Source organism: Callorhinchus milii, unplaced genomic scaffold (assembly GCF_018977255.1).
Source record: "Callorhinchus milii isolate IMCB2004 unplaced genomic scaffold, IMCB_Cmil_1.0 Scaffold13, whole genome shotgun sequence".
NCBI classification, from domain to species: Eukaryota; Metazoa; Chordata; class Chondrichthyes; order Chimaeriformes; family Callorhinchidae; genus Callorhinchus; species Callorhinchus milii.
Window position 1 is genome coordinate 19,024,332 of NW_024704754.1, and position 27,788 is coordinate 19,052,119.

The following is a 27,788-nucleotide window of genomic DNA, read 5'->3' on the forward strand; positions in this document are numbered from 1 at the left end:
TGGTGCTGGCAACGGTTTAGATACATAGACCCCGGCCATTCCCTGCTATCTCCCCCACACAGCTGTTATCTTTGTCCAAGCCTAGATATAATAATCCTTCCATTTGATACAGTGCCTTATCACGTCTTTGAAATGTCTCAAAGCGCTTCACCGTAAAGTGTAATGACTGTGTATTTTGTGGGCGAAACACAGCAGCCAATTGTGCACAGCGACGTCCCCACAAACAGTTGTGGATTGAGTGAACAATTTATTATTTTTTTGAAGGAATTATTACCTTCAGAAAGCAATCCAACAGTCGACTAAACAACCGAGTTCCTACTTTCTGCTAGGTAAACAGAGCTGTGTGGAATAAGGAAACGTGGCTAAGGTCTTGCCCCACCCAGGAATCGAACCCGCTCCCCTTGTTTGCGAGGTGAGCGCTCTAACCACTGAATTACAGGACTCCACTAGACAGAGGGTGTGTCAGGCAGTTGCTAAGAATTTATCAATTGCCCCAATTTAAACCCCGCTATCTTATTCCCTATCTCAGAGTGAAACCCTTCCCACTGCCTGAGATTCCCCCCAGGATTGCTGAATGATGGACACCTTGTTGTTGTGAATCTATCCCCACTGGGAATAGGGCTGATCCTGGCCCCAAACTTATCTCACACGGAGACCCTCACAGCCAACACAGGAGACTTCTGTGCCACCGGGCTGAGCTGAGAGCTGAAAACCCACTGCCCCCACTTGGGTGTTTATATCAATTTCTACCAACTGCCTCTGTATTAATCATCAGCCAAAATGAGTCTTTGAGTAACTTGTATTTTGACCATGAATGACTATTCTCAGCCAGTCCATGTGTGTACGAGGTCCTGTGTGTTGGGGGTGAGTGATATTAATCACTAACAGTAAAAGAACAAATGCATTGCAATGATCTAGAGACTGCCTCCTGTAATAACCCTGTGGGCTGATGCTGAATTGAATGCTATTAACTGCATCTACAAAGCGATTCAGGTACTGTGAGTCAGTCTAGTCGTGCACATCACTGTGGTGCTCTTGGAAATCGGACTCAATGTGGGTGCCAATGGATGAGGCATTGAGTGTATGCGTGTGTGCGAGTGTGTGTGTGAGAGGAGGGGAGGATGTGTACATGGGCACACAATAGACCACCCACGTAGAGTGGGAGTGTTGGCAACACACGCTCTCATCTGCTAAAGATCAAATATTCTATTTTATTGTCAAAGCTGCTCTCTTCCTGAAGCTGGGTTTGTTTTCAGCTGATCCTGTTTATTCTGAATCTAAATGAAGAATTTAAGGTTTTGGAACGCGGGTTGGGTCTGTGATCACTTCGGAGCTGAAGAGAGTTTGAGGTGATCTGAGAGACACTGTAAAAGCTAAAGGAATCACACAACAACAACAACAATCACAACTTGCATTCGAGCATTTGAGGAATTTTATCACTAAAATCACCGATGAATTGTAGTTGCAGAGTGCGGGATAAAGGAGGGTGTCAGACAGAAATGGGTTCCTTAATGAGTAAGTTACAGGGAAGGGCAGTAAGTCAGAAACAATGTGTGACTGGGTGAAATCTGGAGGAAAGAGCCCTTGAGGGACATGGTGAAAAGGTGAGTGAGTGTTGCCATTGAGGCCCCCATGGGCAGGACAGGACCAGGCAGAGGTCTCACCTGGTGCAGGGTACAGCCAGGTCTGGGCAATGCTGCCTTGGCCAACACAAACCCAGCACTGGCACAGGAGTGGAATCCAACATCAGCTCCATTTACATACAGAGCAGAGCTCACGCCATACATGCCATCCAACAGCAACCACCATCACCACCAACACGTGACATTTACTCAGCACCATTCATATCAGGAGAATGTCCCAAGGTGCTGGACAGTCAGGGATTTGGTCCCGAACTGGGGGTTGGGATCAGGAGGGGTGGAGGGTGGGGATACGAAGGTGGACTCGCAGCTCTAGCAGCACTCCAGCTCTCCCAAGTCAGATTATTGTCAGACAATCCTGTTACAATGCAGTTGTTTGGAGGAGGTGGTGGTGGGGTGGGGGGGGTTGACAATAAACCAACCAACCTTAAAGAAGGGCATGATTGGCATCAACGTGTCCACATGGTAATGTTATGACTGGTGATGTCTCAGGTACACACACAGTCAGCTGACTGGCCACACAGTAAACAATAGCCAGCGATCAGATCATCAGATCAGACTGATGTCACTTCCTGTGGGCTCCACAGAGCAGTATGTTATAATGGAGGCTTGGTGAACTTTGTTATTTGAATAATTTCACATTGAGTCAGTCGGGCGTTAGGCATTATCTATGCAGTGTGGAGTTAAATGTGTTTTCAGTCTGTGTTGATGTGTTTAATGAGTTTATGAAAGACAGACCGCCGGGGATAATGTAATTTGTAGACGGCTGGGAGCTTGCTTGGTTGAAAGGTTGCCAGGCTGAATTATCTTTCAAAACCTAAACGGAGGAAGGGAGGGATTGTCAAAGAATTGCTGATAAGGGAACCTGTGATGTCTTATCTGCGGCTTTAGGTTGTTCATCCACTCCATTGGTCAAACGACTAAACCCTTGAGATTATTTTTCTTTCTCTAAGTTGCTCCCTGCTCCTCTCCCAAAAGCAGTGACTCATATAGGAAGTGTGGTTCCACAACTTCCAGTGCCTCAACCAGATGGTGCTTGAGGGCAGGCAATCACCGCATTCAGTGATGGGATGTTTTGACATTGTGAGCACGATAATTTTTTTGCGTCTGACATACGCGGAAACCCATCACTGTGCTTAGGAGTATCCAAACCAAACTGAGATCTTACCTACACATAGAAATCCCAGAGATAGATTGTTGGAATGGAATGCTTTCTCTCTCTCTCTCTCTCTCTCTCTCCCTGGAGGGACGCCCCTCTGCTTAACTAATTCCGGAGAGCATTAGGTGCAGGTTTGGCAAGAGCCAAGGCTTGGGTGGAGCCCAGAGTGTGCGTTGGGGTAACTGCTGAAGTCTAACCAGCTAAAGCCAATATCAAATGCAAGGATTATTATCATAAAAACTAGTGCTAGTGAACAAAGTTGGTTCAGGAGGGGAGGCATTAAAGTGACCCGAGGGAATGGATCGATTCGTCACACTGAGCTGACCTGGTGACCTGGCAGTAATGAAATCATAAACAGATTACAGCAGCACCACGAGTGGAATATAAATAGCGCTCCATCACTTTCACAATGTGTTGTGTTTCTGCTGCACATTAAACATTAATCATTTGGTGAAATGTTAATAAATCTGTGTTTAACGGTCTTTGGTGTTTGGTGCCAGTGTAACCAGAGTTATTACCTCCTCTCTCTCTCCTCATCGTGTCTGTGCTGAGGCTCGCTCCCCCACTGGAGCTCTCTACTCTAACCCCATCCCCTGCTTGCTCTCTCCCCGTCTTGTCTGTGTTGGGGCTCGCTCCCCCACTGGAGTTCTCTACTTTAAACCCATTACTTTGCTTTTCCCTCATACCCCCATCTCATATTGTTTCTATTCAAATACTTATCCGATTGCCTTTTGAATGTTGTTATGGCCTTATCTCCAATAACTGCTCACATTGAGGTGCTCCAAAAACTGAAACCATTTTGCCAGAAAATACACAGTCACTCTGCTTTACAGTATATTGTGTGAAGCGCTTTGAGACGTCACAAAGACGTGATAATATATGTGCTATATCAAATGCAAGGATTATTATTATTTCTCTTGTCTCTTCCAGTGACATTGCCTTTGTAACCAATTCACTAAATAATAGCAATAATCCCTCTCTCGGTATTCATCTCACTGACACGCCTACTTATGGTAACAGTAAATCTGATGAACTGTTTGGGAATAGAGTAGAAATGCCATCCAATTCAAACAGCCTTCTTTTAAAAGGGATACACCATGATTGAGCAGATTGTTAATCACGTCTCATTTCAGTTCAGGATAAAACTGTCTCGTTTAACCTAATTTGCCACATTTCTGTGCAGTATGCATTATCAGTTAAAGGGTAATTTCATTCCATTTCGAAGCTGATAATGTCACCAGTTTACTCAAACACCAGCCATCGGCAAGTATTAAGAATTGGATGTTACTGTACAGAGAAACTTGCCTGATAATAATAGCTATCCCTCCATTTGATATAACACCTTATCACTCTTCACAGAATATACTGTAAAGTGAATCGACTGTATGTTTTGTGGGCAAAACACAGCAGCCAATTGCGCACAGCAGCGTCCCACAAACAGTCGTGGATTGAGTGACCAAATTATTATTATTTTTAACACTGGATTGGGGAGTTTTACTGTCCATTCTCCCCCATCTCACCACCACCATCTTGCTTCCAAAGCCAACGACAAACCTCCTCTCTGACTGTGCCTCTGTTCACCTATTCCCTCTGTGCTCTTGTTCAGGTTGAGGATTCTCACGGTGAGACATCGCTCTATCTGTATAAACTCAAACGCTGTTAATTGAGGATTTAAAATTTGGCCTCCTGATGGAACAGAAAGATTGTTATGTCCATAATGCTCTCAGGCTGATACTTCAATTAATGTGCAGTAATTGCTTTAGAATTAGTCTTCCTTTCACTGTGTCTATCACCTCTCTGGTTCAAGCCAATGTGATGTGGGTCTCTGTCTGTGGTACTCAAAGGGCTCCCTCTAGTGGACCAAGTGTTAAAGTCACTTTGTGAAGCCCATCCTAACAGACGGTCTGAGCTTTGGGGTTTGACCATCTGGGTTGGCAGTCAGTAAAGCTGCTACAATTGGTTTCAATGCACTGAGCTGGGCCTGCTCCTCCTCAGCGCTGTGCTTCATAGGAACATAAGAATTTCTAGGTCCATCCAGTTCGCCTTCCACCATCCTAGCAGTCGCTTGCAAATGTCGTGTCCCAAACTATATATTGTATCTGTTCGATTCCCGGGCAGGGTGACACCTGAGGCATGTTCCCATACTGCACACGCCTCTGTTTACGTAGCAGTCAGTAGGTTGTCAGCCTGTCGGCTTTTCTGGAGGCAATAATCCCTTAAAAAAATGTTGTCACTCAATCCACCACTGCTTGTGGGACATTGCTGTGTGCAATTGGCTGCTGCTTTTTGCTCCCAAAAATATACTGTCAATCCACTCTACATTATATTCTGTGAAGGGCTCTGAAATGTCTCAACGACCTGATAAGGTGCTATATCAAATGCAATGATTATTATTATAATTCTAAGGGCTGAGAATGGATCAGAGCTTTTGTAATGGCAAAGTGTGTGGAGCTATCATTGTTTGTTCCAGAAGCCACAGTGTGCAGAATGAGAGCTGGCACCCACCCACACACACCCACACACAGCGAGTGCCCATGCCAGGGTGGAAAGGGTGCGGGCGGGAAGCTTTCTCACTGAGCAAGGCAAAGCATCAGCAAGCCAGCTCGCTACCTTGTGCTGTCAGCAGCCCATCAACCAGTGGAACTGGCAACAAAGCGAAGATGCAGAGAGAGGAGGCTGTCCACCCACACAACGGAGAATAATGTACGTGGGTGGGTGCCTGAGGGGGAGGAGAGCAACACTCAATAATAAAGTAATGAAAAGAGTCAGACTGTACTGTACAGGCACTCTGAGCTCAGAGCAAACACTAGAGGAATTTAAAGGGACATTTTTAAATGTAAAATTAAGGAAAGAAATATTGGTCAGAAAGAAAGCAACATTTAAGTTTAAATAAATGATATTAGGACAGAGAGAAAGAGAGAGAGAGAGAGAGAGAGAGAGGATAGAGGAAAATAGAGAAAAATTAGAAAATGGAGTCCTATCTGTCTGAAAACTTTCCCGCTGCTTGTCCAGGTAGGACTACCCTACCTGTTAGTTAGGGCTTTGGCTGCAGGAGCTGAGGGGGAGGATTCCCTGTGACTGATCAGCCCTTCCAGGTCCTGCTGATGAGCCAGGCCAGGGGGTCCTGTCATCAGCAGTGAGTGCCCTGGAATACTGCGGCCCCTCCTGGCTCAGGAACCGGACTAGAGACCAGCACAGAGGTGGGGCTCGATTCTGACTTTCCATTGCCAAACATGTCACCTTAAGGCCAGTTGATCATCTCAGTACCATGGGTTTAGGGAGAAGAGAGAACAAGTTGCTACATGACCCATGATGGCTAGCCAGTGCTGGAAACCTGGCACATTGCTGTGTGTGGTGCCTGGCGAGGACAGCAAAGGCCTGGCTCACTGAAGATACCCATTCAGTCAGGTTAGCGACACGAAGGATGGCCCCTTGAGAGAGCTCCAGGGACTGGCACCAGTTGATGGTTTCAGGAGAAGAGATAATGAGAGAGTGTCTCTGTCAGAGAACAGATTCCTGCAGGTACCTAGTCTTTAGATGTACTTCCAGAGCTGAACTCCCATGCACTCAAGGTTTCCAGCCAGAGATGCTGTAAGACAATTACCTCTTCTGAATATCTTGCTTTAGACCCGCTGAGAATTTGAAAACAAAGCCTACATCAACTGATAAAAGAGACACACACTGGTAGCACGACAATACTTTATAATATATTCGGTGCAAATGACTTGATGTGAGACAGTTTTGGAGCTCGGTGCTTTGAAGCAGCACTGGGCGTACGTCAGAGATGCCCATTGTGAACCTCACAACAGCTCAGAACAGCTCGAGATGTGTGACAGGAGGCTGAAGGGTAGAATGAGAGAACCAGCAAGGCATGAAATCTCTTTGAAAGGGAATCCTGTCAAATGGTGGGAGGTGTAGTTACAATGCTGTGGGTGTCTGGCTAACACACTGCAGTGATTAATGGGCTCATCCTCTGTAACAGCGACTCACTGCTCTCCCAGTGTGAGCTCTTATGTCTCAATCACAACGCTACAACATTCCCCATCCCCCACCCCCAGGGCTGACTGGCACATTGTGTGTGTGTGTGTGTGTGTGTGGTGGGGGGGATCTCTCTTCCCTGGTGCTGACATACAGAGGAAACAGTGTGCTTGTTATACCACCACCTTCAGTCAGTCGCAAGAAACCATCAACTGTGGTTTATCAGAAGGAGAAAGGGTACGGTTAGCAGAAAGGTTTTTACAGAGAACCTCGTTAGACTGAGGAACTGTTTATCACAAATGGCTTCAAATGACTTCAGTGCGCTGAGGCTCTGCCCTGGGTGAAGGGTGCTATATAAATGCAAATTGTTGTTGTTGTTGATGTTGTAAAATGAAAAGGCTTCAGAAAACGAGGATGAAGGTAAGTGAATAGGAAATGCTGGAGAAACCTGTGATAGAGCCAGGAACTAGAAAGGTTTTCAATAGGAACTGGACAAATTAGTGGAAATTAAAACAATCCGGGTGAATAACGTGCAGGTTAAGGAATACCTGTGGAATATTTTAAAATCCCATTTCCCTTCTCTCCGTCTCCCTGAATGCTTTAGCTTCCAGAGTATCAACTCATCTCATCTCCTTTTTGGTTTAATGGCCTTCGAGTGCATAGGGTTCCAGGTTCTCATGATCCTCTGTGTGAAGGTGGTGTGCGATCTCATGTTTGGCCATCTTGGCTCTAATTTGAAGATGACAGTATATCCTGTTGTATCTGCCTCGACTAGAGGGAAGAGAGGATTTGCTCGGCTGTCAATTACCTCATTATTTTAAAGATCACCCCTTAACCTGCTCAGCTGTGGGGAATATAGGCAAGTTTATCCAGCATCTCATCCCATCTTAGCTCCTGAGGTACCAAGTCTCCAGAGAGGGAGGGCAAGGCTGTCTTTCTGCAGATTATTGCCTCACTGCCTTTATATTCACACAGTGGATTGAGATCCGAATCTCATCACTGCCAAATCTACCTGGAATCTTGCTAATGCTCTCCCTCAGAGGGTGGAGGAGCAGAGGGTGGGGTCCGGGGAGGGGAAACTGGAATAACAAAGTTTTTCCGGGGTTAATTTGAAGGCTCTATTGTTGTGATAAGATTTATTCAAATATGAAAACAAAAGTGCCTAGACACCGAATGTACACACTCAAAACACACCACAAGTGTCTTCTGTAGAGTATAATAATAATCCTTGCAATTGATTTCGCGCCTTTTCATGTCTTCGAGATGTCTCAAAGCAGTTCACAGAATACACTGTAAAGTGAATTGACTGTGTGTTCTGAGGGTGAAAACGCAGCAGGCAGTGACTGAAATATGAAGTCACGTGTGTCCTGTCAAGATTTAAAAAAACAGTCAGTAGAGAACTGACTGACGGGACAGTTAAAACTGCGTTTAAAGTGGTTTTCTCTGGGCAAGCCGCAGAAGGCATTGCACAAATCAGAGAGGATTAGACGTGGGAGGAATCCAGAGAGCAGTGTGTGGGCTGTGTGGGCTTTTGCTGTGACATTTGAGCTCTATCGGTTACGACAAACGACTCTGCTGTGCTCATTTCCCACAAATTATGCCTCTTCTCAGAGAGCATCTGAACCCCAGGTCAGTCAAGCTTTCCTTTGATTGTCACAAAACACACACACACAGGTCCTACAAGAGAAGCAGAATGAAATGAGGTGTGAGAAACTGACACCAGTGTGGGCTGATATTGTTAGCTTCCAAAGGACAAAGTCAACCCAGAACAATGTTTTCAGGTGAATAGAATATATTCATATATTGGAGTAAGAGCAGGGGAGTGGGGACTAATTGAGTAGCTCTTTCAAAAAGCCAGCACAGGATGATGGGTCGAATGGCCTCCTTCTGTGCTATAAGATTCTATGAGTCTATGAGCCAAGGCAGCAGGATAAGGGTATGGAGAGAGACATTGGGACAGACACCAGGAAGGATTTCTTTATTTTGAGAAAAATTAGCAGCTGGAATGGACAGATTACCAGGTGGTTGTTACCAGGTAAGGTAGTTGAGGTAAGGACACTGGACTCATTTAAGCAACAACTCGTTGGTGTAATCAGAAGACAGTAAGGTGGGGTGGTCTGGAAGGGTGAGGTGAAATGGGCCGACCATCCAAATATTCATCTAGACCTGTTTTGTGATCTCTTGTCATTATCTCCAACACTATTTACTGTTCTCAGTCTTTTGATTTCCAAAGCAACGTCCACAGAAATACTTGCTCCTCATCATTTATATTTTTGTAAACATTACTCTCACCTGTAACAACCTCACAGCCAGGTAAATGGATGCATGAAGTCTTTTTTTTGAAAAGCTAGATTAACAAAAGAAAATGTCAGCCATTGCTTACCAGCAGGACTGCTGATGACAGCTCAACAAAGAGTAATTCCTCTGAAGAGAATTCAGGTCTACATCAGGACTAGCCTCAAGTTCGAAACCAATAGATGAATAAAAATCCCTGTGTTTCAGAAATGCCTATAATGTCAACACGTCTCAAAGCGCTTCATTAACATGAGAACACAATAGAGTTATTTAGTTCCTGATGCCTCATCACAGATTCAAACACAACCTCAAACTCTACCTCCTGGGATGGGTTCAGTCCACACACCCACAGCCCCAAAGTCAGTCAAGTAAAACACCACAGCATTCATTCATCCATCTCCACTTCCCCATTGTGTAACCCTGAGCCCAGTGTCCTGGACAGACAGACACTCCGCACGGGAGAGGCTTCATCCAAGTGTAGCGTTTGATCGACAGTAAGAGCTCCTCAGTGTCCCACCACCTATATTCTGCAGGTTATACACAACAGTGATTGGCACATGGCAGGACATTGCATCCCTCTCTATACTAACAGCAGAGACTGGGCACACAGAGATTTGTGCCTCTGCCCTTGCCCACTGCCATGCTGGGAGGCGGTGGGCTGGCCATGGAGTGGGCTTGTTGTTGTTATTCTCTGTAGATCTCATGATAGACAGCAGTTTCCTCTCTACAAAACACAAATTCAATTTGAAGCTAAGCCAGCTCTGCCAATGCAATCCACTGCTGACATGAGGACGGGGGTGTTATTAATGGGAGGCATTTCTGTTCAGAACTGTGTCTGGCATTCTGCTGATCACTCACCCTTTACACAACACTCGCCTCGCAAGCGAGACAACCTGGGTTTGATTCCCAGGACAGAGCAAAACATTGGGCAAGTTTTCTTATTCCACACACCGAGCAGTAAATAGGAATCTGGTTGTTAGTGGATTGCTGGATCACCTTTTCCCGGGGGTAATAATCCTTTAAAAAAACAAATCTAGTACTCAATCAACGACTGTTTGTGGGACGCTGCTGTGTGCAATTGGCTGCCGCGTTTTGCCCACAAAATACACAGTCACAACACTTTACAGTATATTCTGTGAAGCGCTTTGAGACATCTCGAAGATGTGATAAGACGCTGTATCAATGCAAGGAAATGGCCAGCACTTTGACGGACCCAATAAATCAATGGTGAGCAAAATGGAGTTTGTTTTATGTGAAGAAAACCTTTATTTTCTGAAAACAATTACATTCCTTGGCTATTTTTGTCAGGTGATTATTATAATAATAATCCTTGTATTTGATGTAGCGCATTATCACGTCGTTGAGACGTCTCAAAGCGCTTCACAGGATATACCATAAAATGAATTGACTGTGTGTTTTGTGGGTGGATTGTTGGTTTGACACTATCCAGTGTCTAATTGGTGTTGGTGGGTTCAGTGTCTCGATACCATGACTGCAAATAATTAAGTTAACAAATTATGCTAATCAACCTCATCTCGGAGAGAACCATTTGCGTGTAGATAAATAACAGAGCAGTGTGACCCCATGTTAGCCTCTCACTAAACATCACTGACAGAATGATCCTCAGAGTCTCTCTGCTGTCCCACAGCTGACTGTTCACACAGTGCTTAGAGCTACATGATCTTATCATGTGGCACAATGTTACAGTGAAAGGTTTCCTGTCTAATAGGTTATCTTTCTCTGACACCCGACCTCCACCCCCTCCCTCCCTCTCTGCCTCTCCCTCTCCTCTCTCTCTCTATTGTATCAATATAATAATGCTCATTGCTCCTCTGAAATGTTCTCTCCTGTCCTCCTACGCTTTAAATCCTCCTCTTACAATTTCAATCTAAACCACCTACGTGAAGAAACGTCCTCAGTTCAGATCCAATGTTCCTTACCCAGCCAGTGGTGTCGAACACTGTGAGATGTACCCCCCCCCCCCCCCCGATGTGAAGGTACTATATAAATGTAAATGCTATTGTGTTGTAGAGTATTGTCTCCTTTCCCATTCTGGCTTCACTGCGCTGCCTCTTTTAAGATTGCTTTTGTTGCCATAGTGACATAAGGATGTTCCTGTACATATCAGTTGACTAAATGGATCTGATAAACGTTGTAGGAAATGACCAACAATCAATGCAAAAACTACTCGCAAAGACATGTCATCTCTTACAGATGAATTTGGATGATTGTAATTTGTGTGACTATCCCAGCACATTACTGGGGGAGCTGCAACATTGCAAGTGTTATCCTTCAGATAAAACATTAAACTGCTGCCTGGTCATGATGATGGTGTCAGGAGGAAACCTGGGTTACAGTATTTACAATGTGCACAAAATAAGAAATGTTACCACCGAGTAAAATCAACACCTTATAATAATAATAATTAATAATAATCCTTGCATTTGCCTTATCACATCAATGAGACGTCTCAAAGCACTTCACAGACCGTACTGTAAAGTGAATGGATTGTGTAGTTTGTGGGCAAAACGCGGCAGCCATTATATATTTTGAACAATTCCAGGTAGTTTTGTCTTTCTAAGAATGGTGCAAGGTCAGAATGTCTGACGTAATGTTGAACGCGTGTGTGCGCTAGCAGGTCTGGGCACATTACTAGTGTGTGTCACGCACAATAGCCTCTTTAGTACAATAGCAGCCGAGGTGTTATTTGCTAATCCCATTCACTAGCATCTCCCTCGGCACTATTGAGCTCAATAAAAATGTTCTTGGTTGAAATTACATTTAAAACCATGTAATCATCCTGTTAGACAGCGGCTGCAGCCATGACTCCCGAACCCACGTGTTTACACTGCACATTCTCCTCAGGACCAAGATGGGGATTTCATGCTTTTAAGGATTTGTTTATCTTGACTCCACAGTTGAGTTCCACCCACACACCAACTCCAAGCTCCAGCTCATCCTATCCAACCACCTTCCAATCTCAGTGTAATTATGTAAAGAGACTTCACTGGTCGTAAAAACCTTGATGTGGAAAGAAACAGGTGTCTGCAGCGCAGTGGTTAGTGCACTCACCTCGCAAGCGAGAGGACCCGGTTGTTATCCGATTAGCGGATCACTTTCTGGGGAGTAATAATCCCTCAAAATATATTAATTATTTGATCACTCAATCCATGACTGTTTGTGGGGACGCTGCGGTGCGCAATTGGCTGCCGTGTTTCACCCACAAAGTACACAGTCACTACACTTTACAATGTATTCTGTGAAGCTCTTTGAGACGTCTCAACAACATGATAAGGCTGTGTATCAGATGCAAAGATTATTACTAAGAGCTCAACTTCTCCTCCGGCTAATTTTCAAAACATGGACTGAAGTGTACAATATTTCTGAAGGTCGAGTTCAGAAATCCAAACGGGTATAGGATTAGAGTGAAAGGTGTGAAGGCTGTGTGTGATGTGAGCACTAGGATTGTGATGTGAATCGAAACCCCATCAACTGTGCTTAGCAGCTCCTGGAAGTTCTGACATGATGGGACAGATTTGTCATGGACATGGCTGATGGGAACCTGGACAGGTTTAATAAATAAGAAATGTCTCCGTCAACGTGGCATCAAACTGCACCACATCACTGTCACATACTGACAGAGCCAAGCGGAGACACTCGGAACCTAAAATCTTCCCTTTTACTGAAGGCCACCGTATTGTAAGCTTTCACTCTGGTATTTATCAAATCAGAAATGAACGATGAAAGAACAAGCTGAACTGACAGCCCGCGAGCAAACGTGTTGCATTGCCGACACACGCATGTGAGGATGCAGCAGTATCACTGAAGTTGAGACGGATTGCAGCTGGGGAGCAAAGCTGGCTGTTCTCCTGTTTGCAGTGCTGTGTGTGGTGTACTGTGGTTGGGGGTATAACCTGGGGTGGCCAGTGTCACAGCACTCTTCTTGTCTCAGTGTGTGCTCTATCCTGGCCTCTATCCCTCGACATTGAGAGCTTACCAAGAGGGCAGGTTTGACGTGCTACAGGACTCCTTTCAGTCATAGCTTGCTGGACAGTAATATCAACGACAACCTGTGAGGTTTTAGCTGGTGAGATTCCCAGTTACCCCAATGCACACTCTGGATGTCCCCACCTCCCCCAAGCCTTGGCTCTCGCTTTCCAGAATTAGGTAAGCAGGAGGTGTCCCTCCAGGAAAGCGAGAGAGAGACAAAGTGCATATTCCATTCCAACAATCTGTCTCTGAAATTTCCATGTGTAGGTGGGATGCATGGGAATCCCAGCTTGGTTTGGAGATTCTTAAACTTGGTGATGGGTTTCTTCAAGTGTCAGACACCCGATTGACCCCCCCAGAAAAACTTTCAGTCATCTTATATAGGTGAAGGGCTGAGAAGACACACTGGGATACAAATAAAAGATCCTCAGTCGAGTTAATCCTCAACCAACAGACTCCGAAAAAGTCCTCCAGAGACGGATGGATTTCTAGCCCTGTTGAAATCTAAGAATATTTTCACTGGAGTCAATTACAGAGCAGGTTACACATCCCCTGTAGTTTGTGGGTGAAACGCGGGGGCCTGGCTGGCTCCAATGATCTTTCTCCTTGCACATTTCATATGAGGTTTGGCACCTCAAAGTTTGATGAACAAGATGCGTTGCCTTTAACTCTGAGCTTCAAGGGAAGTGGGGAGGTGGCGAGGGAGAGACATAAGTTGATGGGTTGAGTTGCTCTCTTCGCACTGGGAATAAACGAACTTTGAGTTAACAATGAAAGGAAGATGATAGCTCGGTATCAGCATTGGGAATCGAAAAACCATCTGCTAAAATTGCTCTCTTAATAATTCCCCTGCGCTGAAGGGCTCTTCAGTAATGTGTTGCAGCTATTGAAATGGAGACGGCAGTAAGTGATACAACGCTGAAGCTAAAGGGTTGGAAATTGAGGCTCTTTCTGCCATTGCCTTCCCTGATTGGTGCAGCGTTGCAGGCTTCAAGTTGGTGCAATTGTTCCATTAGCACAGACTGAGGCTCCGCTGTAATAGTCATGGTGGGCGGAGAGAGTGTGTGTTTGGAATAATTTACCAGCCCAATGTTAACAGGCATTTTACTTTCTGTTAACACGGCAGCTCCAACTCCTGAAAGCTAAAAATAATCAGCAATGGATCAGTGGAACAAAGAGAACGTACAATTGTGCAGTCAGTATTCAAAAGCTTTCAATTAAGAAGTACAGCAGTTTGCTTACTTGCATCTTTATCTTGACTTCCCCCTCTCCCTCTCCTTCTCCCTCTCCTCTCTCTCTCTGTCACACACATTCTTGGGCTTTGTCAACATGATAGTAATCATTGCTCTCAACCCTTGGTCCACACGATCACAAAAAAGCCCCATGGTGGCACTCTTTAATGTGCTCAATTACCCCAAGTACTTCACTCACCCTCCTACCCTCATCCCTCCCTGCCCTCCACCCTCTCCTGTTCCCAACCAATGCCTGAACGTCCAGCCTTTGTTGCCACGTCCATCCAATGTGAAAGGCACTGTATAAATGTCATTTGTATATATAAAATATATCTAATAATAATTTGGTCACTCAATCCACGACTGTTTGTGGGACACAGCTGTAAAGTACACACACACTCACACACACAATCACACTCACACACACTCTCGCACTCACACACTCTCGCACTCTCGCACTCACTCACACGCCCCTGGCCTGGAAATATCAGCTCATCTGTGGTTGACATGAAGCTCAGCGGGGAACTGAGGAGTGGGAGTAAACAGGACTAACGGGGGGGGAGGCAGAGATCACAGCACAGGAAGATGCTCTTGTCTCTGCCAGTAACCAATCTGTCTCTGCGTTTCAGCTATTCACAACAATATCATTGACTTTACTTGCTCCATCTTAATAAACAATAAAGCTAATAGCTTTAGTCGTGGAGGAGAACATTACACGAAAATAAAGCACTTAGATACCTTGCTACTCCTCAAAATGCTTCACCGTCAAGCTTAGTCATGTTTTTGTAGGTAATTCTGCCAACCGTTTGCACATATAGTGAGTGAATGAACGATTAATCCAGAGGATTGCTAGTCAGGTCACCAGGAGAAACTCCCTTCTCGTTTCAATACAGTAAACCTCACATAAATCGTATCAGTTGGGACCGTAACATTTAATATGATTTATGCAAAGTATGAGTTATATCAAACTAGCATAAGTTATATCACATATCCAAATCCCTGACTGTCCAGCGCCTCGGGACGTCCTCCTGATGTGAAAGACGCTGTGTAAATGTTATTTATTGTTTTTCTTACTGTTCTCAAGTACCACCTTAGACCATCACAGAGCGTTGGCTCGATTCCGACATTCCACTGCCAATCATGTCACCTTGGAGCCAGTTCAGCTCCGAGCAGACCCTGGTACCTCCCAGCCAGCCTCCTACCCCCACACTCCTTGTTATTCTCAACATTTTTCTGCACAGATTAATCGAGGCAGGACGCTGCCTAGCAACCAGATAGTATAAGATATACTGTTCCTAATATTATTTTTTTCGTACAGTAATTTTCACGCTGTCACAACTTGCCTTTGTCTGAACATTTGCTGGACTCACTTACATAGAGAATTCAAAAGCTGAGGTTTATTATTTTAGGAGGAAAAATCTCTAGCGCTGTAGATTGGCTTCAGCTTCATTACATTATGTTATACTAAAGCACCTCTACTAGGTTCAGATACAACCTGAACCCAATAGAGGAAACTCCTGATAACTTAACCTTGGTTTAACTAGTCACTGACACATCCCGGCTGCATTTATTTACTTGTTTATGCACACGCCTAACTCGCCACTCCTGATAACTCATCACCAAGCCCTTTCCCTTTGGAGTGACGAGTTATCAGGAGTTTACTGTAGACTGAGCTGATACATCAATTAACTGAAGTGTGTAGATTTAGTTTCTGCCCAGTTTTCTTTTTCTGAAGAATTTTCCATTCAACAGGATGGTTTACTGATATTTAACAGCGTTCTCGCATAAAGAAGGAAGGGAAAGTGTTTTACCTGGTCAAAAGCATTTACATAACGTATGACAATATCATTATCTTTCCGAGTGGGTTGAGATATTCGCATCCCCACTGTTAGTGTTCACACGGAGCTTGGCTGCTCAGCAGTCAATCACTCATAGGCTATTTGCGTACTCAAGACTGAGGTGGATAGACGTTTGTTAGGTCAGGATATCCAGGGATATCGGGCAAAGGTGGGTAATTGGAGTTGAGGTACAGATCAGCCATGATCTAACAGAATGGCGGAACATGCTCGAGGGGCTGAATGACCTCCTCCTGTTCCTATGTTTGTACAATTCCTTTGAGGCCCCAAAGTACTGGATAGACTGGGCCCCGCTGAGCTGACCTGCTAGTAATGAAATCATGAAGAGATTACAGGCAGCACCTTGAGTGGAATATAAATGGCGCTCCATCACTTTCACAATGTGTTGTGTTTCTGCTGCACATTAAACATTAATTACATTATGAAGAGCCAATAAATCTGTGTTTAATGATCCTCGGAGCTGCTTTGCTGTTTGTGGCCAGTGTAACCGGGGGCAGCAAAACCTTCACCGGGGCAAAAAGGAGCACTTTGTAAATAAAATTGTAGGTTGAATTCAAAGAAGTTGGATAAAAAAGTGACTGGAGGGTAAATGAGCCTTTATCCTCTCCCCCAACATTTCCCATCTCTCTCTGTTTTATCTTCACGATGCTTGCTCATCACTCTACTGAATCTCTTGTCTCTTGTACCTCCCAAGCTCCACCTCCTCCCTGCATCCTTACTATATTGAGATCAAGAGTCACTGCTCCCTGCTCTAATTCATTCTTTTCCAAGAACCAGAGGGGAGGATGAGGAGAAATCTTTTTATCCAGAGAGTTCTTACGGTCTGGAATGCACTGCCTGAAAGGATGGAAGCAGATTTGACAGTAGCTTTCAAAAGGGAATTGGACAGTGACTTGAAAAAGAAAAAAAGTGCAGGGCTGTGGGGTAAGAGTGCGGGAGTGGGACAAATTAGTAGTTTGTTCAAAGAGCCAGCACAGAAACGATGGGCTGAATGGCCTCCTTCTGTGCTGTAAGATTCTATGATTCTACAAGACCTCCAGACCATAGAAGTCTCTAAGTCTTCCCTCCCTTCCACACTGTACAGTACAGCCTGATAACCCGCAAGCTCTATACGGCCTAACCATTCCTTCTTCGTTGATCATTATTTCGTCTCTACTCTGTCAAACCTCAGGCTAGCCTGCGTGGAAGCCTTGGCTATGTGAGCTCCACCATTATTAGACAAATGCCCAGCTTAGTCACCGGCCACCAGCCATCAGCCCCAGCATGCCACACTCCAGTTAATACTATCCTTTACGGAAGTATGACCTTTGCCCAAGATAGTGTTTAATTAAAGCAGTTATCAAGCATTTTCTGCCGCTCATGACAGCAGTTGGGAAGTTCAGTCTCCCTGACCTAATGCTGTAATTAGAAGCTGATTCTTTATTAGTGGGATCTCATTCTCTCTCTGCACTAAGTGTTAGTCTGCAGATGACCGGGTTGAAGAGGACAGTGTAGATTCACTATGGAATTGAATGCAGTGAAACCCAGATAAATGGACCTTCCCCCTGACATTTAGGGTATTGGTATAAAGCTGAAACAATAACTAGCTGTGGGTCACAATGACTTGCAGGAACCCTCGGACACAGTCTCCTTGTGGAGCCAGGGTCTCGCAGGTATCAGCCATGATCTAACAGAATGGTGGAACAGGCTCGAGGGGCTGAATGGCCTCCTGTTCCTATGTTCGTACAACTCCTTTAAGGCCCCATCACTCAAACTCGCTAATTGTGCCTTCAGGCAGTTAACACTGGCTCTTGTTTCCCAATGTTACCTTAAAATACGGGGACTATAGTTATGTTGGCAAACAGGCAGCTACTAAATAATAGTAATAATAATCCTTGCATTTGATTTAGTGCCTTGTCACGTCTTCGAGACGTCTCAAAGCCTTCTGTGCCAAGGATCCCACACACAGCATTAGGAGGAGAGACCAATGAATGTTATTTGATGAATTTGGAAGAGAGGTGCAGGTAGTTATATTCGTATAGATTGTACAGCACAGAAACAGGCCATTCAGCCCCACTAGTGTTTGTATTCCAGAACAATCTGTACATCAGGAAGAGCTGGAGAGAATCGGTTTGATGCTGGCGTTCTGGAATTCTGGCTCAGGATAAACCTGTTCAGGCATTTTGAGAAGATTCCTTTTCTTGCTCTAGAAATGTTTGAATGTTGGTTCCCAATCATCACAGTAACAGGAGGCCGTTTGCTGATGGACTGGGTTAGAGGTCTCGCCGTATCACGTGTCCTGTCTCCTCGGAGGATTCATCCTCCCAGAAGCGTAGGCGGCTGATTATTCCACATGAAATCATCTGTCACCAAACATTACATGTTCATCAAATGGAAGCAATACCCGGAGCCCTCTGACATCAAATTAAACTGAAGGAAAGACAGTATCTGTCGATGTGAGACTCTGGCTAGGAATCTCAGCTGCATTGCAAGCGAGAGGGCCTGGGTCTAATTCCCGGGAGGGTTGGGCCGAAACCTTAGGCAAGTTTCCTTACTCCACACACATGACTCTGTTTACTGAGCAGTAAATAGGAACCCAGTTGTTAGTCGATTGGCGGATCGCTTTCCGGGGGTGATAATCCCTCCAAAAAAAATCACAAATGTTTGTGGGACGCTGCTGTGCACAATTGGCTGTCATGTTTCATCCACAAAATACACAGTCACTACACTTTACAGTGTATCCTGTGAAGCAATTTGAGACATCTCGATTACATGACAATGTGTTATGTCAAAGGCCAGAATTATTATTATTCATTATTATTATTACAAAATTCACTTAAAGAATTGGTGAAAAACTAAGATCTCAAAGACAGAGAAAGCTTTCTGACACTGAGCGCTCAGTGAGTTCTCGGGGGGGAGTGAGGGGGGCACAGGAGAGCTCAGCTTTAGAGTTTACTGTTAAAGTATATACCCTGGCAGTGTGGGGGGAGTGGGGGAAGCTCTGTGGCAATTTGGCTGCCAAACAAACAGCGGAGGTATTACAATAATAATAATCGTTGCATTTGATACGGCGGCTCATCAAATTTTCAAGGCGTCTCAATGCGCTTGACAGAATATACTGTAAAGTGAATTGACTGTATTTTGTGACTTAAGTTTTTATGTAATCAGTCGGAAGAAATATTCATTCCCTTCAAAATGGGGATTTGATTGCGGAGTTGCCCTCGCAGAGGCTGCAGAGGAACTGCGGAATAATAGCACTGGTCTGTTCTGTGCTTTAATAATTGTGTTTAACTTATTGAAAACTGTGCTCCTTCTCCCACCTTGGCAGTCAGGCTCGTTGCAGAGGGCCGTGGGCGGTAGGCGTCTAGAACAGCAGGGAGCTGACACCCACCCCCTCACTGTGAGCCCTAACCACACTCCAACGAGCAGCGATGCACCGTGCCCTGCATGCATTACATTCCAAACCCTTTAGGATTGACCCTTATCTGCTCGGCTGGCAGTATTCCTCTGCAGTGTTTGAATCTCGGTTTAAGCTTGTACGTGTGTGAGGCTCGGACACAAACTCTACACTTAGGAACATTAAAGAAAGGACTTGCATATTTACACAGCTTTATCACGTCTCAAAACTCGTTTCGCCCACAAAATACACAGTCGCTCCACTTTGCAGTATATCGTGTGAAGTGCTTTGAGACGTCTCAACCACTTGCTAAGGCGCTGGGTCAAACGCCAGGATGATTATTATTGACTCTTCACACCTAATTCCCGTCAAGTGAGGTAACTGTTTTGATGGGTAAACAAGACAAACATTTGTGCCAGCAAGGTTCCACAAACAGCCCTGAGGTAGATTGCCAGCCATGACTCTGGGACAAACTCCCTTCTCTTTGTCAATAGGATTACAGGATCTTTCACATCCAATTGAAAGAACAGGTGATATCACGGTTTGAAGCCTCATCCAATAAATGGTCCTTTTGACAACGCGGCACTCACACAGTAATGCCTTAAAGCTTTAGGACTATTTGGTAATCCTAATCTGTAATCCTAATCCAAAACTCGGACTGTCCAGCGCCCTGGGACGTCCTCCCGACGTTGTTGTGGTTGTTTTTGTTACTCCTTTCCTTATGATCACAATCATTCTCATTGTCTCACGCTTCCCTTTACCATTCTCTCTCCACAGGAAACATTGGTTGTCTCCTGACTCATTTACACTATTTGCTTCCAAAGCCTTTCCTTATTCCAAGTGTCTCTTGTGCTTCAAGACAAAGGACATCAATGTCTTGGGTAGATTGAAAGAAGTCCAGGGAAGTGGAGCAGGGCCGCTCAGAGAAATCAATTTACAAAGCCAGTGCAGTCAATTTGTCATCGTTACTCAATGAGATTGAATTTCTACATTTGATGCCCGGGGAAAGGTTTTTGTTCTGCAGGAAGCACATCATCTGCTACACTGCGGACTTTTCAATCTGGTGCAAATAACTTATAGCCGTGGGATCTAAGGTAAGGGATGTGGGTACATTCGCTTAAGGTTGGCCACTTTCCTTTCGTACGATCAACTGGCAATGGCTGGAGAGTTTTACAATAATATAATAATAATAATCCTTGCTTTTGATATAGCACCATATCACGCTGTTGAGACCCAGAAAAGTATTGTAAAGTGAATTGACTGTATATTTTGTGGGTGAAACTCGGCAGCCAATAGTGCACAGCAGTGCCCCTCAAACAGTCGTAGATTGAGTGATCAATTTGTGTTTTTTTAAGGGATTATGATCCCTGGAAAGCGATCCGCCAATCGACTAACAAGCGGGTTCACTGTGTTTTGCTGGTGAAGCTGTGGTACATAGATTCAACTTAATGTCCACAAAAATAATGACCATCTTTCAGGGTCAATGAAATTTAGATTTTGTTTACTCCTCCGAAGCCACGTTTAACTGTGTTGCCTTCCAACAGGTTTAGGGACCAGTTTAGCTGCAGTGAGTACACATACCTTTCTTCCAAGGCTCTTGTAAACCATTGGGCAGATGAAATTGCCCAGTGATTCATTTATGGATTGGGATAACAGGTGTCGTTAATTAGATTATTAACAGCCAATTCTTTTCTTTGGTTGTTAATTACTTAATTAAGGACATTGTGCATCTGAGTGCATACGGTTTACACACCTCACATTATCTGATCCATTGTCTGTTACAGCAGACAGCACTGCAGAGTCTCAGTTAGGCTTCCCATCACCACTAGCCACGTGGGCGAGATCTCCTTCAGTCGGCACAATAAATATTCTATCAGAAAAGTTGCATCTGAAGAGGCTCTGAGTAGCTAAACAGACGTGAAGGAGATTTTATGGAAAAGCTCTCTGCTTAGAAGGCTAAATGTTCTTTGAACAATATATTTTTGCATGAGGAGGTGATTGAACTTGGCTAAAGTGGGCACTGTTAATATTCTCGACAATCCGTGGTTTCACATCCTGTGTGCTCTTCCTCCCTATATTGAGACTTCCCTTATGGCCATTGGTAAAGGTGCAGTTCCTTATGTCCCATCCCAATCTCTGTTAATAATAATAATCCTTGCATTGGAGTAACTGCAGTACCAATCAGGGATTAGAATTGTCTCCTTCGGGAGGAGGGAAGGAAGCAACAACTTGCATTTGTCTCGTGCCCTTCACACATAGTAGCATCTCAGAACACTTAAAACAAATCTGAACCAAATTAATTTATGTCTCCTTGGAGCAGAGAAGGTTGAAGGGAGATTTAATCCAGATTTTCAAAATTATGAAGGGTTTTGATCGAGTAGGTAATGAGAAACTGTTTCCTCTGGCAGGTGGGTCAGTAACCAGAGGAAACGGTAACTCAGATTTTAGATATTTGGCAAAAGAACCAGAGGGGAGACAAGGAGACATTTCGTTTACCCAGAGAGTTGTTACGGTCTGGAATGCACGGCTTGAAAGGACAGATTTGATAATAACTTTCAGAAGTGAATTGGATAGGGACTTGAAAAGGAAAAATATGCAGGGCTATGGGGCAGTGGGACTAGTTGGTAGCTCTTTCAAAGAGCTGGCATAGGCTCGATGGGCCAAATGTCCTCCTTCTGAGCTGTAAGATTCTATGGTGAGTAATTTTAAATCTAATTGGGATCAGTTCACCTTAGATTAATCCTCTGAGATCTGTAAATATGTGTATTATTTCTGTTGGTGGCAAGAATGTTCCCATCTGTAAATAGCTTTAGATGAAAGACTAAGATGGGTTCTGACAGGCTCTGTGCTTCTCAGATATGAAAACAAGCCTTGCAGTGTTAAAGAATGACAGGAAACAAGATGGTGATTGATGTCTTTTTGTTGCAGACCACCAGAAACTGGAGAGAGAAGCTCGAATCTGTCGTCTCCTGAAGCACGCCAACATTGGTAAGAACAAACCAACCCAGAGCTCGCTGCCCACACTCCATTAACGGAAACCTCTGGTCTCCAGCGCAATGCCTGAAATTTATTCATTTAACTATATTACAGGAACATGCAGAATTTAGGTGTGCAATAGATTAGCAATGCTGGCCTTGCACCTCAGAGACCTGTGTTCAAATCTGGCACAAGTTGATGGGGTGAGAGTTTTCTCTTTGAGTTGACTGGAAGTATCCCCTGTGTGAAGCGAGTTTCAGGCCAGGCTTAGCACCAATTGCTCACATCAGAAAATCGCCCAGGATAAAGCAATCTCTATAAAAGTAGCTTGAGTGGCAGCGAATGCCTCTTTGGCCTGTTACGCTCTCAGATACTGAGGAGGGTAGGGGCTAGGGATGGGGGCGGGGGATTGTAATGGGTGGGAGGGGGAAGTGACAGCCTAGTTTTAGATCAGATTATAATTTAGTACACCCTGCTGGATGGTGAGTGTGAGCCAGACTCTCACTCTTGGATGTGGTTCTCCTTTTTGGAGCTATGATCAATATTCTCAATATCTGTGCACATTAACGATCTTCCCTTTGTGCGGTGGGATTCTCACTGTAACTGCGTGGGAGGTGAAAGCAGGGTGACATATTACAAGATACATATTAAAGTGCTCTGGGACGCTACCCTGTGTGACGGCGCTATATAAATGCAAGTTGTTGTTGTTGATCTCACGCTTCACTGAAACATGAATCATCTTAACAGTTACACTGAAATCCTGAGATTGAATGAATGGGGGTTTGTGGCCTGTTTAAGTACCCTCCAGGCATTGCTAATCCCTATCTTATTGGGGTAACGGAGCTGAGAGAGAGATGTGAATCCAAGGTTGATGTGACAACCTGCGACACCACCATTGAGTTCAGTTATTTTGGGAACACCATCAACAATGCTAAATGTTTATTTTGTGAAAAACCTGTGGACAAGGATGTCGCTATGGTTACGGTAACATCTTTATCTGCCAATCCCTTCAGGATAGAGACCGAACGGCAAAGGTTCACTTGTTCTGCTCTTGAATGCGAAGTTCGGAACGGAACTCAGCACATCAGCAGCGCTACAACCTTTATTATTGATGGCTTCACACAAGGAGGAAAGTAACTGCTTTGAGGAAATGGGTCCCAAAGCCTCCTCCCCTGTGGTTCCATAGGTTACTGCACAGTCACTTGTAAAGAGCATTAAGGTCCCTGATTTATCTCCCTCCAGAGAGCAGCGCTGAGGCAAATAACTTCAGTGTCCCTGGACTGCAGTTATTATAGAGCCTTGTATGTGTTTTATCAGCCAGGATCATGTGAGAAGAGTAAAAAATAATAATAATTTGGAATTTTAATCCAAGACTGTTTATGGGACACTGCTTTGCGCAATTGGCTACCACGTTTCACCCACAAAACATACAAAACACTTGACAGTATATCCTGTGAAGCGCTTTGAGATGTGATAAATTGCTATGTCAAATGCAAGGATTATTATTATTAAACTTTCACTCTTTGCTGCCTCAGAAGTGAAGGACAGCGAGAGTTGAAATATTCAACATTTACATCACTGTTTCCCCTATGTCTTTAACCGACTAATGTGTATGCGTGAAAATTCACAAAATATTTTGTGTTTTCATACACAAAGTCTGGTCCCATGGCTTGCCTCCATCAATCACATAATGGTACCCAGTTAATAGACTCTGCTTGGCTGGGTCCTAATTTATTCCACGCCCACCATCATTATAACGACATACCACACAGGTTAGTGGAGAAACTAAGCATTTAACATAATTGTACTTTTTCAGAATTAGTGAAGCCTTTCTCCAGTAGTAATAATTATAATAATAATCCTTGCAATTGATATAGCGCCTTATCACGTCGTTGAGATGCCTCACGAAGCTGCCTTATTTATAAGTTACACATGACTATATATTATCATCCTTTCCTCTTACACAGGAAGATTGTACCATTCCAGGTCAGAATACAAAGTCAATTCACTTTACAGGATATTCTGTGAAGCGCTTTGAGACGTCTCGAAGACTTGAGAAGATGCTATATCAAATGCAATGATTATTATTATTATTATCAGGCCACCAATCTAACCTTTCCATTTCTAACAAGTCATCACTAGAAATCTACGTCCCATCTCCTCACAGTTGGGACTTACTATACACACACATCGCACAAACCTGTTTAATCTCACCGGATCTAAATAATAGCTAATAATTAATTCAAGAAATAATTATTTGCAATGTTTTTATGAGTAATTGTATGACTCACACCTCTAGTTGAATGCTGTCTGGCAATTTAATGATGTCTGCCACTGGGTTTGGAATTACTTTACAATGCTGTAGTGTCTAATGATGGGAGCCAATGCATGAAAAGGTGTAAGGGTCATCCTGTATTGCTCATTCACACACATTCATCTGTCGCCCACACTCTTTCCTAAACCCAATGTTTCATTATATCAATTGTGAGGCAGCTTGTGATTTGTTGGTTTAACATTACATTGTTTTAGTTTAAAAACCTGTAGGCTTTCATAAGGGGAGGATTCATTACATATAATAAATGATTGGCTGTGGCATGTAGTTACATAGCATTGCTCTGGTTATGTGGAGGATAATCTAGAGATAACTATTGCCAAATATTAAATTTAGATCTGTCTTATGTGAAATAAAATGACGTCTGTAATTCTCAGGATTTTACCAGTGAGATTCGACTAAATTGCGGGCTGGATAACACAAGGTGGAGATTCAGTCACTAGTGAGATCTGGGAAAAGTACTAACAGATAAATAAATAAAACAGAATTAATAACGTGGCTCACTGATGGATTCTCTTCCTCCTCCGCCATCTCACAATAGCGCTATCAAGACTCTATTATGCAGGTTCCTATAAAGCAAACAACGGGGATTATTTACACGAGGAGGTTTATCCACACTAGAGATTTCTTCTCTAATCGGGATATCTGGCTCAGGGCATTGGGTTAGCAGAACGCCCACCCGATGAGACGATCATCTAAGTTTGGGCAGAGCAGAGACAGCTTTACTGTACATCTAAATGAGGTTCCAGATGTTGGAAGGATTGCTACAGATCAACAAAAGTGAACAAGAAATTTCTATTTTTCAAAGTGAACTTTCCTTCAAGGAATTTCACCAAAATGTTATTAAAAAGCAGGTCACAGACAGACTGACAGTGAGCTTGGGAGTCATATAGTGACCCGGAGCCCAATGAACACTCTCAGCTGTCAGCTCCTTCTCTCTGGTCCACTGCTCTCTCCATTGACAGGGAAAGGATTATTAACCACTAGAGATGTTTCTTTCAATTTATTGTCCTTGCAGTTCTCTCATAGCCATTTGTTGTTCTTTGCTGTTGTTGTCAGTAGATCTGTTCAACACTGTGTTGTGTGCGTGTGGGGGGTGAGGAGGGAGTCTGACACCCCCACACGCTCACCTTTCAGCTGAGAGGCTGTGAGTAGTGATGAGGAGCAGGAGCTCTGGCTGATTTCCCTCCCCCTGAGCCAGCAATGGTGATGATAATTGTAGCCTCAACTTGCGCTCCAGCTGAGATTGACTAACTCAGCACAAGCCAGGCATCAAACATGACCTGGTCCTGCCCTGAGCAGAACCTTTAACCGTCACGTCATGAGGACAGCACTACAGGAAGAGGCGACTTTCACTTCACATTCTGACATGAATACATGACAGGCCAACATGTTATTTTCCCACTTGCTGCTTATTTATAGTTACAGCAGCTTGCAAACCTGGGCTCTCTCCTCTCCGCAGTCTGCTTATTAGCACAATCAATGAATTAATTCCCCGACAAGCAAACAGCAGCAGATTGTTAAACTAAATACATTACATCTAATATCAGTAACTAATAATGGAGTGAGCGCTGCCGCATGCAGACAGCGTGAGCACACGCTTCTGAAAGGAAGATAACGTTTTGAATTTCATCCATGTTTAATAGATACCAGGCACAGCATAGAAGAGCAGGGGAATAGCACATGCGTGTGTTTCACACCTAGCACTTGGTATTCACTTGGTGACCCACACAGCCACGTCCTTGGCCTCAGAAGTCCTTCCAGCTCCCACTAGCACCATATAGAAGCATATGGTCGCTCCAGATACAACAAGATTCCATTTAGATTCCATACCAGAATATGAATGAATTTAACACATTTGAATCTAAGGCTGAGGTCTCTATAGAATTTCACCAAATATTTGACAAATATACGGTCAATTCACTTTACAATAGATCCTGTGAAGCACTTTGAGATATCTCGCAATCGTGATAAGGCGCTGTATCAAATGCAAGGATGATTATTATTATTATTAAATACATTCTGCACCACAAAATGGGGAAAACAACCCCTGCAGGAAAGTGTACAATACAGCGTTAAATGTGGGGTAAAGTGGCTGGATCTACTTCATTCGATGGAGATTAGTCATGTTGCTATGTAAAGCTGGCGACTGGTAAATATTGGCAGCTGCCATCGGAATCTGGGATGATGGTGAGCGAGTGGTGATGTGATGAAGTGCAGAGAGAATGGCTGAACCTGAGGACAGTTACCAGGATCCCGAGGCAAGACTTCAGCCCCTGAGTATCAGCTTCAGTCACTTTAACTCCTCAGCTGTGCATTAGAAACAGTGTATTTATTGCACAGTGTAGACAATAACAACAACGACAACAACAACAGCGTGCATTTATAGAACGCCCCTCATGCAGGGTAGCATCCAGAGCACTCAGACTTCCACTAGAAACAAAACTTCCAATATATTTTGATTATGTGTTAGCCATCCTCCTCCGCCTCATTTCCACACCTATTCCTGAAACACACCTGGCCAGGTAACAGGTCACTCAACCATCAGTAAGGGGATGAGGCTATTAACAGCACAGCACATGGCTGAGGGAGAGGGTGGACGTGCGCTTATGAAACACAGCCTTGAAAATCAAACGTATCTTCCTCACAATAACATTGAGTATAAATTATGAAATAATGGATTTTAAAACAATTCACACCATCACTTTGTGAATGTTGCAAACAAAGAGTTGCCTTGGAAACCATCAAAAACGAGGAAGAACTGTACACACTATTGAGTAGACGTATTTGAGATGAACAAAGCAAAACAGGAGAGGGTGTGGGCAAGGTAAGAGCCCATAGAAAGCAAGGCCAAGCTTACACTGAAAGCAAATAGAGAGGAACTTGCAAGATGGGTGAATGTCAGGGTGACACAAAGTTAAAGCTGGGAAGTTAGGAGTTAGAGAAGTCAATTG

General features: G+C 44.1%; 1 protein-coding gene across 3 annotated transcripts in view; it reads left to right on the plus strand.

Annotated features, from left to right (window-relative positions):
- Window positions 1-27,788, plus strand: part of LOC103188234 (calcium/calmodulin-dependent protein kinase type II subunit alpha) — a 49,046-nt gene that overhangs the window by 1,416 nt on the left and 19,842 nt on the right. For all 3 annotated transcript variants that reach the window (XM_007908143.2, XM_007908147.2, XM_007908145.2), the window contains exon 3: window positions 22,455-22,514. In XM_007908143.2, coding sequence (XP_007906334.1) covers window positions 22,455-22,514 — 60 coding nt within the window. The remainder of the gene's footprint in view (window positions 1-22,454; window positions 22,515-27,788) is intronic.